Source organism: Hemitrygon akajei, chromosome 23 (genome assembly GCF_048418815.1).
Source record: "Hemitrygon akajei chromosome 23, sHemAka1.3, whole genome shotgun sequence".
NCBI lineage: Eukaryota > Metazoa > Chordata > Chondrichthyes > Myliobatiformes > Dasyatidae > Hemitrygon > Hemitrygon akajei.
In genome coordinates this window covers 28225100-28240164 of record NC_133146.1, presented here as the reverse complement: position 1 = coordinate 28240164, position 15065 = coordinate 28225100, and the positions used below count along the sequence as shown (strand labels likewise).

At 36.4% G+C, this 15065-nt stretch overlaps 2 protein-coding genes across 14 annotated transcripts in view; one reads left to right on the top strand and one right to left on the bottom strand.

Moving 5' to 3' along the window:
* phyhiplb (phytanoyl-CoA 2-hydroxylase interacting protein-like b) overlaps positions 1 to 10026 on the top strand; it is a 63961-nt gene extending 53935 nt beyond the window's left edge. For both annotated transcript variants that reach the window (XM_073027272.1, XM_073027273.1), the window contains exons 3-6: positions 469 to 665; positions 3193 to 3367; positions 6243 to 6360; positions 8908 to 10026. In XM_073027272.1, the coding sequence (XP_072883373.1) occupies positions 469 to 665; positions 3193 to 3367; positions 6243 to 6360; positions 8908 to 9442 (1025 nt within the window). In that variant the 3' untranslated portion in view covers positions 9443 to 10026. The remainder of the gene's footprint in view (positions 1 to 468; positions 666 to 3192; positions 3368 to 6242; positions 6361 to 8907) is intronic.
* Positions 9911 to 15065, bottom strand: part of fam13c (family with sequence similarity 13 member C) — a 93506-nt gene continuing 88351 nt past the window's right edge. For all 12 annotated transcript variants that reach the window (XM_073027259.1, XM_073027260.1, XM_073027267.1 and 9 more), the window contains one exon: positions 9911 to 13562. In XM_073027259.1, coding sequence (XP_072883360.1) covers positions 13430 to 13562 — 133 coding nt within the window. In that variant the 3' untranslated portion in view covers positions 9911 to 13429. The remainder of the gene's footprint in view (positions 13563 to 15065) is intronic.

The window sequence follows — 15065 nt, the reverse complement described above, 5'->3', positions numbered from 1 at the left end:
ATTTTCTTTTGTGTTAAAACCATTTTATCAGTGTGACCCACCACCATTATTTAACAGCTGATGCCAACGTTAAACTCTGGCATAGTCAAGGCTTATGCAAAAGAAGCAACTTTAGTACTTTGTGTAGTGTTCCCCCCCCCCCCCCCCCCGTTATAAGCTCTATAAGAATGTATTTTATTCTGTATCACATTCTGTGTCACAAAATTTTGCGTAGTGATTTGTGAACTCTGTAAGGGTGAGTTTGTATAACTAGAATGGCCATAATGCAGGCATTACCTGTATTGTATCATGGGCAAGATGCAACATAGTGGAGTTTTTACACTACACCATATATTAAACCAACAGCTTAAAAAGTAGATATTGTAAGATGGATAAGTACCTGAACTGCGACCTAGAAGTGTCTTGCCAATTTTTTGTGATTACATAAATGAGAATTGGTATATATTAATACTTCTACTTTTTGCACAGGAAACAAATCACAGGACAGTGGCATTGCAGAGATGGAAGAGCTCGCTGTTCCTCATAACATAAAAATAAGCAACATCACATGTGATTCTTTCAAAATCTCATGGAGCATGGATTCAAAATGTAAAGATCGTATTACGCATTACTTTATTGACCTGAACAAGAAAGAAACCAAGAATTCCAATAAATTCAAACACAAGGTAAAATTCTATTGTCAATTGTACATAGTTTTATGTTAAGGCCACTGTGCTTGTTTAATGTTTCATATACCAAAGCTTTTACCAAATAATTCTAAATATTCATTTCAGTGAAGTTAAATGTCATAGTCAGTTGACTATATAGTTACTCCTTTTAAAGGATAATTATTTTTCATTTCTACATAATTGAAACAGTATCTGCAAAGATTCTTATTATTCCTAATGCTGTGCCTTAAAGCATCTGATTCAAGGCAGTCCAAAGACATTAAAGAAAAGTGTTCCAAATATACTAAAGAAAAGTGGATCAAGAAATGAAGAGCCCTTGAACAATGTGGAATAATGGCAATATGGAAAAGGGAAAATGAAAGATTCCATTTAAGGGGCAAGAGTAGCCTTTAATTGAACAATGACTTCAAGAAGTAGTCTGAGTTGCCAAACAATAGCAATGATTGTGCATAGTGCGAGGCAAATATTAGACTTTTAAAGTGTGCTAAAAACAGTCCTCATAATATACAGAATAATTAGCCAAATTAAAATTAACTCCAATAGGCTTCGTGTTAAATGCTTAAGCTGTGATGCATAGTATCAAGGTGTGTATCGTGTTGGCATTTGCATTGTTACACAGGCCAAAAGGTTGTTCCGCCCACTTACTACTTCTAATATCTTTTTAATGAAATAAGCAATAGTCTGTGATGGAATGTTTTAAATTTCTGACATTTAAAGTATTAGTGTTTTTGATCATTTTTTTATTAGGTTGACTCAGTGCCTATTTTAAAACAAGATCTGAAAGGCCAATTCACTACAACAATTGCTCCATCAGCATGTAATTACATTTCTCATCAAATATAATAAATACATTACTTGAGACAGCTGTTAACAAAGCATCTGGGATGTTAGGCTGTAACTGCCTAACTCTTATTCGCAAGACAAAAAAAAAAGGACATCTTGGGTTCTGGTGGAATTGCTTTCTTTTTAGCTGCTTCATAATCAACAGACAATACTCAATAGGGATTGGGGTTAATCATAATGACACTGTAATGATAGTGTGCATCAGTTTTTCTGTGATTTCCATCTTCTTGCTGTCAATTAATTTCTCACTAAAGTAAGAAGATATAAGAATTTAGTTCCAGATGTACATGATCAGCTTTCAGGTATAGTAAGTCTACATCTGCACAGCAAAAAGCTTCCATTGCTTTTGAAAAACAGTTGGATAGGATACATGGATAGGAAAGATTCAGAGGATTTGGACCAAGTGCAAACAAGCACGATTAGCTCAGCACACACAAGTTGGGCCAAAGCGCCCATTTCTCTGACTTTTCATTCAGATTAAACCAGCCAACCTTTTGTTCTATAATGTTATTCCAGCTCATTTTTGCCACTTTTGCACTCTTCTGATATACATGTGAGTGCTTCACAGGATTGAGTGAGTTGTGTCACACATTGTAAAGTGCTACTTTGATTGAAGGCTGAGACAACTTTCAATATGATACTTAGCTCTTGCTAAGTTAAATAGAAAAGTTATATACTTAGTTAATTACTTTATTGTCACCAAACAATTGATACTAGAGCGTACAATCATCACAGTGATATTTGATTCTGCACTTCGCGCTCCCTGGAGTACAACTTGAAGTAAATATAATAAAAGAAATTAAATTATCAATCATAATTAGAAAATAGAAAAGGGAAAGTAAGGTAGTGCAAAAAGAAACCAAGAGACAGGTCCGGATATTTGGAAGATACAGCCCAGATCTGGGTCAGGATCTGGAACCCCAAGGAACTTAAAGCTTTTGACCTGTTCCAACTGCGCACCACCGATGTGCAAGTAGATGGGGTCGTGCAGTCCGCTACTCCTTCTGAAGTCAACAACCAATTTGTTTGTCTTGCTGATGTTGAGGGATAGGTTATTGTCTTTTCACCATGCCACTAGGTTCTTAATTTCCTCTCTGTACTCAGACTCATCATTACCCAAGATATGGCCTACAATTGTGGTGTCAACAGCAAACTTATATATTGAGTTCGATGGAAACTTGGCTACACAATCATGGGTGTACAGTGAGTACAGCAGGGGGCTGAGTACACAGCCTTGTGGGGCACCGGTGCTCAGAGTGATTTTACAGCCTGGGTCCTGTCTGTGAGGAAGTTGAAGATCCAGCTGCAGGTCTGAGTGCTAAGACCCAGGTTCTGGAGCTTAGGAATCAGTTTATTTGGAATGATGGTATTAAAGGCAGTGCTGCAGTCAATGAAAAGTATAAAAATATAGTCTTCAATTATATAGAAAAAATGGGACTTTCTTGCTTTAGGTCCCATGTAATCCAGGATGACAACACACAATGAAATTCTAGATACCTTGAGTTTCCATATTCACCACTGAATATATACGATACAAATAATCTTAAAGATATTCAATTCTGAATTCAATATTTTTGTAATTTGAATGCCTTAAAAAAAAGGTAGTTGTAATCATGAGTACTCTGGTGTTTGTATTATTAATGCTTCATTTGAGAGATCAGAATTTAATTTTGTGCTACAGGATGTTCCTACTAAATTGGTGGCAAAAGCAGTTCCTCTGCCAATGACAGTACGTGGTCACTGGTTCTTGAGTCCCAGAACAGAGTATACTGTAGCTGTTCAGACTGCTTCAAAGCAAGGTGATGGCGATTACACTGTGTCTGACTGGAGTGAAGTTGTGGAATTCTGTACTGCAGGTAAAATACTTGAATTTGAATTTCTCAAACATAATCCAACAATAATCCAACAAGGTGGTAAAATCAACTCATCAAGAATACTTCCAACGTGAGTTTACAGCCCTGATCTACCACTGCATCAATTATCAATGAGTGACAAGCAACAGTATATCTGCTCTCCAAACATTTCATGTGTGCTACATCTACTAACAATAGAAAAACTCCTGGACAATATATGTAAAGTTTTAATACCCACAGTTTTCTGGGAGTTGTTGTTGATTCTCAGATAGAAGGGAGATGTTATTATTTTCTTCAAAAATGATCATCTTGTGGATGATTCAGCAGTCAGTAGAGAAAATAATCTACTGTCGATTAGAAGAGTCATGGGATAATGAGGTGGCAATTAAGAAGTTGCAGAAGCAGAGTCAGAGTTATAAAGCACTACAGCACAGAAACAAGCTCTTCTCCCCTTTTAGTTCATGCCGAACTATTATTCTGCCTTGTCCCATCGACTCACACCCTGACCATACCCTTGCTGTCCATGTATCCAAATTTCAAAATTCAAAGTAAATTTATTATCAAAGTGTATATGTCACTATTGAGATTCATTGTCTTGTGGACATACTCAATAAATCCACACCCACGAGATGATTTCTCTTAAATAGTGAAGTCAAACCTGCATCCACACTTCTGCTGGCAGCTCATTCCTTACACTCTCACCACCCTCTGAGTGAAGTTGTTCCCCGGAAGTATTTCACCTTTCACCCTTAAGCTATGACCTCTAGTTCGAGCCTTGCGCAACCTCAGTAGAGAAAGCCTGCTTGCATTTGCCCTATTATACCCTAAATTACTGTTAATCTCTATCAATTCTCCCCTCATTCTCCTGTACTTCAGAGAATGAAGTCCTAACCTATTCCATTTTTCCCTATAATTCTGATCCTGAAGTCCTTGCAACATCCTTGTAAATTTACTGTGTACTGATTCAATCTTCTTGATAACTTTCCTTTAGATAGGTGACCAAAACTGCACATAATACTCCAAATTAGGCCTCACCAGCATCTTCAATGTAATATCCCAGCTCCTGTACCAAATACTTTCATTCATGAAGGCCAGTGTGCCAACAGCTCTCCATTTGACCCTCTCTTCCTATGACACACCAGCAAGGAATTATGAATCTGGATTCCCAGATCCCTCTGTTCTACTGCACTCCTCAATGCCCTACCATTCACTGTGTAAGTCCTGCCTTGGTTTGTCCTCCCAAAGTGCAACTGCATTAAATTCCATCAGCCATTTTTCCAGCTGGTTGTTAATCTAGAAAAAGAACAATGTCTAAAAAGTTTATAAAGGATAACATTGATCCAGTAAACAAATTGGAAGTTGACTCAGTAGCAACTAGATCATCAGCAAAACTGTTCAGTCAAGGAAAAACTACAGGCGATTGACTTTAAAACAGGAGTCAGCACATTATCAGAAACTTCAGAGCTTGTAAATGATGTAGCTGAAAGGAAGATACCAGTGCATTGTAATCCGTGAATCTATCCAACAGCAAAGGGAAGGAACATGTTTACATGATTCAGTCCCTTCTTTCAATAAAAGTGAAATATCAGGCCATGTCTGCAGAAGAGTCCATTACCCAGATATATCACATCGTCAGTTTGTTTTACCCAGATAACAAGTTGAAAATCTGTCCCTCTCTAAAGGTTAAATACAAAAATGTTCACTTAAATCTAGGTACTGATCTATTGCCATGTAAGTTTTATTGAGGAGCCCTGTTGGCCTATTTTACATTTTCCCTAAAATCCTAAGTTCTCATTTTAATAACAGCTATTTGAGTGTGCATGAAAATATTTGAGAAGAAAATTAAAGAAAACATTATGATTTTAGAACATAGCCATTCAGCCCACATTAACCATGTAACAATTACAGCAGGGAAACAGGCCATCTCGGCCCTTCTAGTCTGGGCCGAACGCTTACTCTCACCTAGTCCCACTTTGCACTCAGCCCATAACCCTCCATTCCTTTCCATATACCTATCCAATTTTTTTTTAAATGACAATATCAAACCTGCCTCTACCACTTCTACTAGTAGCTCGTTCCACACAGCTACCACTCTCTGAATAAAGAAGTTCCCCCTCGTGTTACCCCAAACTTTTGCCCCTTAACTCTCAACTCATGTCCTCTTGTTTGACTCTCCCCTACTCTCAGTGGAAAAAGCCTATCCACATCAACTCTATCTATCCCCCTCATAATTTTAAATACCTCTATCAAGTCCCCCCTCAACCTTCTATGTTCCAAAGAATAAAGACCTAACTTGTTCAACCTTTCTCTGTAACTTAATGTTGTGCCAAATCAAAGCAAATCAGAAGCACCCAAACACTAATGCCTCCTACCTACACCATGTCCGTATCCCTCCATCTTCCTTACACCCATGTGCTTATCCAAATGTTTCTTAAAAGCCTCCAGTGTATTTACTATACCACCATACCAGTCATGAATGATTCTGAGTAAAAAAAACTTAGCCCTCACATCCCCTTTGAACCTACCCTCTCTCAACCTTCAGTGCTTGCCCTGTGGTATTAGACATTTCAACCCTGGGAAACAGATACTCTCTGTCCACTCTATCTATGCCTCTCATAATCTTGTAAACCTCTATCAGATCTCCCCTTAGCCTTTGGTGCTCCAGAGAAAACACCCCAAGTTTATGCAGCCAGTTTTCCTGATATTTAAATGTAAGAGAAATGGTTTTGATTAAATTAGTTGTTTTGCAGTTTTGGGCCCTAAATTTAATATTTTACACATGTATTTGACAAAATAATATGTTCTTGTATAGGTATTTTAATATTTAAATTTGAGTTACTGTAACGCTATTAACAGAAAACTTTTTACTTTTCTGCAGACTATTCCAAGGTTCATCTAACACAGTTAATGGAAAAAGCCGAAGCAATTTCAGGACGGATGCTGAAGTTTTCAGTTTTCTATCGTAACCAACACAAAGAATACTTTGACTATATTCGGTAAGAACAAATCATAAGATGGACTACGTTGATTGTTGGTAAATTTAACACAAATTGCTGTTTATATGATAGATTTTTAAAATTTTTTAAAAACTAATAATCAAGATAATCTTAATTGATATTGGGAGAATACAAATATTTATGGCTATACAGTAAGCAAAGCAGTCATTATTTCTAGATACCCAAATTTGCCACTGATGGAGTTACCTAAAAGATTTATTCAATAAATACAAATGAATTTAGCTTTAAATGGATCCTGAAATTACTAAGTATCTGAAAGTGCTATAGGAAATCTTTAAATTGTTCTTAACTGTAAAACTTCTATATTTAGGACATCAAATGCTATGCAGAGGGAAACTGCAAATTGTTATAATTGGGAAAGTTTCTGTTATGGAGGTCTTAATAGCTACGACAATTAAAAACTCTCATAGTTGCCAAAAATACTATAACCCGGGATCCCAGGGAAGGAGGAATTAAATATCCAAGGTTAATTTATGTGAGCATGTAAATTATTTTCACCCTGCAGTTTAATATTAATCTGACCTTTTATTTTATAGACAACAGTGTGAATATGATTAGTAACCACCCCACATCAGTCACTTAATGGCTGCTAGCACCATTCTAACTCAGAGCAGGATTCACAGCCCCTAAATGCTTCATGCCAGGAGGGGACATGACAGGGACCTTTGCTGATGCTGTGGAGCATGGGAGAACTGTCTTAGTCCCAAATCAATCTAATGACATTAAAGGTTTGATTCCATTAGAAACAACTGCTTAGATTACATGTAATTTAGGTAGTGCTGTATTTTCTGGAGGGATTTCTGAAGCAAATATAAGCACTATTATATGAGGGAATCAAACTAGCGTAGCAGCTAGCAAAACACCATTACAGCTTTGGGCATGCATTGGAATTCTGATTTCAATTGTGATGTCCTCTGTAAGACAGTTTGTTCCTTCTTCCCATGTGTGCGTGGGTTTCCTCCAGGTGCTCCAGTTTCTTCCTACAGTCCAAAGACCTACCAGTTAGTCGGTTAATTGGTCATTGTAAATTGTCCTGTAATTAGGCTAGGGTTAAATAGGGTTGCTGGGCAGTGTGGCTCATTGGGCTGTAAAGGCCTGTTCTGTGCTGTATCTCTAAATAAATACTTCGCTCTCTCTCGGTTGTCCACAAGTACCTTTCCCAGTAGTATCATAAGGAATTTTAACCCAATTGTGGATTACTCAACAGTTGCTTCTCACACACACAGCATCCTTCAGTGCCAGTCCTGCTTTGCCCCAACACTCCTGCAATGTTCATAAGATCTTTCCTATTGCTAGACTGTTTAGAAGTTGCCGTAAACATGGTGTAATCAGTTATTAACCCACAGCTCTGTGATGTTATGTTAAGATCTCTAAATCTTCTGCATTTCCGTATGGCCAAGTACCTCTGTATTGTATGAACTCCTTGCTCAGGAAGCACCACTACTCTAGTATGTTTAACTTGGGCTCTGATACTTTTCTCCCTTTCAATTTCTAGAAACAATAAATCTCTTAGAGTTAAATAATTTCTATCTAGTGTTGATCTGCAGAGGAATAATTGCTTTTAATTCACCACGTGAGCCTCATGTTCTGATGTTTCTTCATCCAAAACCTGTTAGAGAACTCAGTCCTTGCTTTTTGGAAATTGCTACAAACATAGAAAATCAAATGGTAAAAATTGAGATGGTAATTTGATGCAGACTCTGTCTAGACCAAAGAATGCAAGGTTGATTCAAATTAAGTCTGAGGTTTAGGGAACTGATTGTACATATAGATTATATAACTGGAGGATAAGTTGTCTGAAGTCAATGTGACAGCTCAGTTCCTCATTAAGACAATTGAAAACGGATTCACTATCTGCAGGTGCAGTTTCAGTACAAATAGAGAAAAAGTGATTTTCAATGTAGTTTAGGATAGGAAAGGTTTAGAGGGTAAATAGACTAACTTAGATGGGAATCTTGATCAGCATGAACCAGTTCAGACAAAGGACTTATTTTGGAACTGTGTGATCTGAAAGATCACTAATGAACCATTATATACATAATGTCCTTCAGGAAATAAATGTGCCAAATTTACTCAAACTGTATGTGATTCCATTCGGGGACGGGTACTAAATACCGACCTTGCCAGCATTGCCAGGAAAATTGAATAAATTACAAAAGTTGAGTTAAGCTGCTTTGTCTTTGATTCACTTTACATTTTCTGACATCTTGCTGGCAGTGTAGTAAGCTACACGACTGTGTATTAAATAGTTCTGCATCCAAGTAGTTTTGATTGGTAAAATGATTAGACAGTGGCAAGAGGGTATAGTCTTTTCATTATCATCATTTTTTGCAGACACCTGTAACTCGAACTATGGAGAAGGTCTGCTATGTTCAATAAAAGATTCAGATGCAATTCTTTTCCAACAATTTAGTAAGAAAGAGCAAACAATTCAACAAATGAAAATAAACAATCTAAACATGTTATAGCGACTGCTCCATTCTTATGAAGGTTAAGTTATATTAATTACATAAAAATCACTTTCAGGGAGAAACACGGGGAAACAATGCAACCTTCTGCAAAAGATAACAGTGGTAGTCATGGTTCTCCCATCAGTGGGAAACTGGAAGGCATTTTCTTCAGCTGCAACACTGAGTTCAACACTGGAAAACCTCCACATGATTCACCTTATGGCAGGTATCGCTATCAGATCCCAGCTAGCAAACTCTTCAACGAAGACACAAACCTCTACTTTGGAGATTTTTATTGTATGTATACAGCTTATCACTATATCATCCTGGTTATTGCACCTGTGGGATCAGCAGGAGATGAATTCTGCAAGCAACGACTTCCTCAGCTAAATATCGCAGACAACAAATTCCTGACATGCACTGAGGAGGATGGTAGGCTGGTTTATCATCATGTTCAGGATGCCATTTTAGAAATAATCTACACTGACCCTGTGGATCTCTCTCTCGGTACCGTGGCTGAGATTAGTGGCCATCAGTTGATGAGTCTGTCCACAGCCAATGCTAAAAAAGATCCTAGCTGCAAGACCTGTAATATTAGTGTTGGCCGTTAACAGTGTACAATTACACACTCTTGACATTATTATAGTTTTCATTGTGTATTCCATTCTTCCCCTTGAAGCATATTATGCAGCTTTTCATCAAAAACTTACAGGTAGTTGTTTTATTTACTGAAATATGTAAATGTATGTTTCTTGTGAGATATTTGGTAAAAGTTGTTGCAAAGTTCTAAAAAAAGCTAATAAACACAAATTTCTGCTTTTGAAAGTTATGACAATGCTTTGCTATAATAGAAGATAATTAATGTTATGTGCTCTCTTGCAAAGCAAAGATATTAGATAAGTAGTGTTCTAAAAGAGATATTTAACAAGAATAAACTACCACCAAATGGAACAAGCATGAAGGTGTGTTTGCAGCATGACCTATCTTGCAGGAGAAATACAGTCTCTGACACTAATTACCAATAAAGTTAACAGTTTAAAAATATTTTAAATTGCTGTATTTGAAGAAAATAAACAATACAATAGAAAAATATTTGTATTTGTACTCTTCAAAGATTTACAGTGCAGTGTATGATTAACTATACATTTTGTAGTAATTTGACAGTTATGAAAAATTAAATGCTTGTAAAATGCAATTATTATCTCTTATTTATTACATTCCAACACTAACTTCATGTATATCATTAACTATTATTCTTCTTACAAACATAGCTATTGTTTGATAAATAGCTAACTGCAACAAAATACATATTGACATTGTGTTAAACAAACAATAATTTATGATTTCTTTCTTTAAAAAATGCATATACAATTTGTATTAGTGAACAGGGTTCCCAGAGAAAGGGATGGACGAATGTTTACTAAACAGCTTTTAAATTTTTATTAAGAATGGCAAATTATCATTGCATTTAAAACTTTCCTTACACATCAGATTTTTAAACTTATGTAATAAGTAACTTGAATTGTAGATTGTGGTTTAAATTGTACAACTGAAGCTGAATCATAACATTGCCAGTATGATTTTGAATAAATGCTTCCATCCAAGGATTAAATTTTGCTTTGTGGTGCTTCAGATAACCTGAACCAAGCAAGGAAATTCATGATTAGTCCCATTTGACAGAGAAATTCCAATTCAGCAATAAGTATTTTTGGTAGACTATTCACATATTATAAAGATTTAACTTCCCTCTACATTCATTTGACTTTGCAAATTAAATGCAAATCAAATTCAGTTCAAATAAACATTAAAAAGGCTTCAAACATATATTTGATACACATTGAATAGACATTGATAACTTTTGTATGGTAGCACCAACAGAATGATAAAAATTCCATTTCATGGTTTTGACACCTATAAGAGCAAAGAGGCACTTAGCTTTTTTTTAAAAAAAGCTAGTTTCAAGCCAATGAAAGACAAGGCTAAGGAAATTGTTTTGAAAGGATGTGTAAATAGGAATCAGCAAGACACTAAATTTAACCAATTTTATCTATGTGCATACAGCTCAGCTTTCGATAAAGCCAAGTGAAAAGGCGGTGCAACAGATGGCTTCATTGGAAGATTTAAAGCAAAGTTAAACAATAATTAAACATAAGAAAGAATCAAACACTGTCTGCCATTAGTTGGATCTACCTTCGCAAATTCTTTTTTTTACAATTTTCTTCTACATAAATCAGATTTCCATGCTAGTGAGGTTGACTGGCAGTAATCAATTTTTACCTTTAAAAATGTACTCAGACTGAAATGGGCAAAAATTTCTACCATGAATTTTGTTCCCATCATTTGTGTAAATAAAGCAATTTAAATATTTTAATAGTGAACTAAATAACATGATATCCTTTTTATGAGACTAATAGTTGGGTAGTGCAAACTACTGTTTTGGATATTTGATATTTTCTGAGCACTTGTTGAATGGGGGAGAATTTGGCTATAGGAGAAAAGGTAGATGCAATTTACTTTGATGTACATGAACTCATCTAATTATGTTTGAGTTTTGTTTATTAAAATAGAGTAATTTTAAATCCTTAATAGAAGAATTAATTTTAGTAGTTACTGAATCTTTTTGAAACTGAAGTGAGAGATATGTCCAAGTTCCTGACAACTAATAAGTCTGGAGACATAGGTTAACCAGATAAAAGAACAGTTCTGAGGTGGAAATCAGTTCTGAGGTCTAAACTGGACAACCCCCCTGCAAATTAATGGAAACCTGTAAAATGCATACAGTACTTGGAACCTGTTCCAGGCAAGGCCAGGTTTAGGAAGGAGGTAACTGCCTAGTTTGCTACTCAGCAGAAGAACCAGGATTGTTGATTATATGAAGATCAGTGATATATGTTCAAAACATTAGACATGGGATATGATTTATGCTGATGAACATGAAGTAAATATTGGGGTGACCCCAGTAAAAAGGGATAAGAATGCAAGGCTCAGCTAACGGTTTTACGTTCCTGCCATTAAATAATGGAATTCATTATCAAGATTACCTGTAAAACACTAACCTGAACAACAGACAGCTGAATTTTCGAAATTCTGTGACAAACTGGCGTACTAAGTGGATTGAAAAAACCTTGTTTCAATGGTTTATTTCCAAAAACCATTAGATAAAAACCTAAATGAAAAGTTGTGGCTTAAGGTAGCAACTTCCTAGGTGTAAAACTAGAAATTAGTGTGAAATTCCTGAAGAAGGAAACATTTGGAGAGGGACTTAAGTGTGGGTAATTGCTCTATTATAGGAATTATTATTTGCAACAGTGGCATTTTAAATTTATGATGCCTATTTGCAGTCAAATTAATGGATATTATGTAACCATGGAGAGCGGAACATGAGCCAACCAAGGAGCCAGCTTTAAAAAAAACATAAATCACTTGAGGTTCTTTGGAGTACTGTAATGAACTAAGATAGGGCAATGCAGTTAGCGCAACACTTTACAGCACCAGTCACCCGGGTTCAATTCCTGCCGTTGTCTATAAGGAGTTACTACGTTATCCACATGTCCGCATGGATTTCCTCCCACATTCCAAAGAAGGGGTCAGTATGTTAATTGGTCACATAGGTGCAATTGGATGGCACGATCTCATTGGACCAGAAGGGCCTATTACTGTCCAAATATGATTGTCCAAATGTCTTTCCTTGTCCACATAAATCTTGTGGAAAACCAGTACTTCAAAATGCAATGGTTGATTGAAGGGATTGATTGGGACATTTTCAATGCATCATACCATAATGCACAAAAAACTAATAAAGCACTGCAGGGATATTATGCATGCAGACATATTAAGAGTCTCAGAATATTACTACTTGTGAAAATTATGCAAGTTACAAAACTTTACAAATATTTTCAGTGTACTATCCAAAAATATAAATGAAAACACAGTTAATAGACGGTATAAAGATAAGGCAATCCCAGGTCATCAGTTGATCAAAAATGATTAAGGGAATTGCATCTTCACCGTGTTTTAAATGGTCTTGAGAAAAACGATTGTGTCCAGACAATTGTGAATTCACTTTGAATTTTTTTCCATTATCAAGCAATGATATTTGTATTTAAACCACAAACTACTTAGTATAATATAAATTGAAAATCAAAAAATATGAGTAATAGGCAGGCTTTTATAACTGTACATAACTCTTCAGTCCAGGTTGATACAAATAAAGTGCTATGGAGTCTCAAACAGAGACCATCGATAATTGTGTTTGTCCTAAACACATCTCCTGCCAAAAATGAATTCATATATTGTTTATCAATGTCAAAAAAGGTCTATTTAATAAAATTCTCAAAGCTAGCTGCTCAAAAATACTGGTGCATATTATAACACATTGTCTTCTGTAACAGTGACTTTGATTAGTTGCTCAACAACGTCTGTGTTCATTCTTGCTGTCACTGTTGGAGTATAGGGATATCAGTAATTAATAAGGTGCAGCCAAGAGTTTCCATGGCACAAACGCAAGCTTGAAACATCCAGGAGCTTTAGAGAGGTTTGGATAACTTCCTCTGTTTGTTGCAAGGACAAGAAAATAGTCTTCAAAGATTTTCTGTTTTCTAAGAACTCAGTAGAGTTTTTGAGCCATCAAGTTTCGTGATAAGAACCTCCAACAGTCGAAGCTTGGCTTTCATATGCTTGTACTCATTGTACTCTTCAGCCATTGGTATGCGATCTTCTTTCTGGACATTCCTACAGCAAAGGTTGGTGTACAATTTACTTTTTACAGAAAATATAGTACGGTTAATAGAAGTTCTAGAATGAGAGAGTGAATTTGCCATTACAATTTTCCCCAAGCACGGTTGCAGGTATCAGCTCTATTAAGCAAATAAGTCAAACAAAGTTAATACACCACTTCATTTGGAGTTAACCTAATTATTGGCCAGCATTCCAGAGGCTGGAATTCTAGAACAAATATACCAAAGATAAAACAATGTGCTGTTAATTCTTACCATCCCTTATGCAAGTTTTACTTACAGGCTGCTGTTGAATGATGATATTTCACAGGGATTGGTGTTGGGACCGCTTCTTTTTGTGTTATGTCAATAATTTGAATGATGGAATTGATGGCTTTGTAGCCAGGTTTGTGACAACACAAGATAGGTGGAGGGGCAGGCAGTGTTAAGGAAGCAGGGTGTCTGCAGTAAGACTTAGATAGATTAGGAGAATGGGCAAAGTAGTGGCAGATGGAATATAGTATATATAAAAAGTGTATGATCATGCACTTAAAGGTGCAGACGTTTCTAAACAGAGACAATTCAGAAATCAGGGGTGCAAATGGACTTGAGTCCTAGTGCAGGATTCCCTAAAGGTTAACTTGCAGGTTACGTTGGTGGGGTAAGGAAGACAAATGCAATATTAGCATTCATTTCAAGTTGAGTAGAATATAAGAGGAAGGATGTAATGCTGTGGCTTTATGAGGCATTGGTCAGCCCACACATCCAGTATTGTGTGCAGTTCTGGGCCCCTTCTCTAATAAAAGATGTGCTGGCATTGGACAGTGTCCAGAGGAGGTTCATAAAAATGATTCTGGGAATGAAACAATTTATGTCTGAGCAGCATTTGATGGCTCGGGGCGGGTACTCACTGGAGTTTAGCAGAGTGAGGGGGAATCTCTTTGAAACCTATTGAATACTCAAAGGCCTAGAGTGGATATTTCCTATAATGGGGGAGTCCAGGACCAGAGGCCACAGTCTCAGAATACAGGGACACCCCTTTAGAACAGAGATGAGGAGGAATTTATTTAGCCGAAGCGTGGTGAATCTGGAATTCTTTGCCACAGATAGCTCCGGAGGACACGTCATTAGGTATATTTAAAGTGGAGATTGATAGATTCTGGATTAGTAAGAGCATCAAAGAAGGCAGGAGAATCAGGTTGAGGGATAGTAAATCAGCTATGGTGGAATAGGCCGATTAGCCTAATTCTGCTCCTATATCATATGGTCTCATCTAGCTATTGAAACAGGAGAAAATGTTAAAACAGTTCCGTCTTTTCAGAAAATAATTTCTTTCTGGATTTGTAATTAGCATAATTTCTAATATAGTGACCTTGAAAATCATGCAGTTCAAACAAATAATTTATCCCTATCTATCCTGTCAGTTACTTTTGTTCATTGCAAGTGCACAGTTAAATGGAACTGCCTTGGCCTGGGGCAAGATATTGTCCTTCCAAATTTGTCTTGTTTCTGAATTATT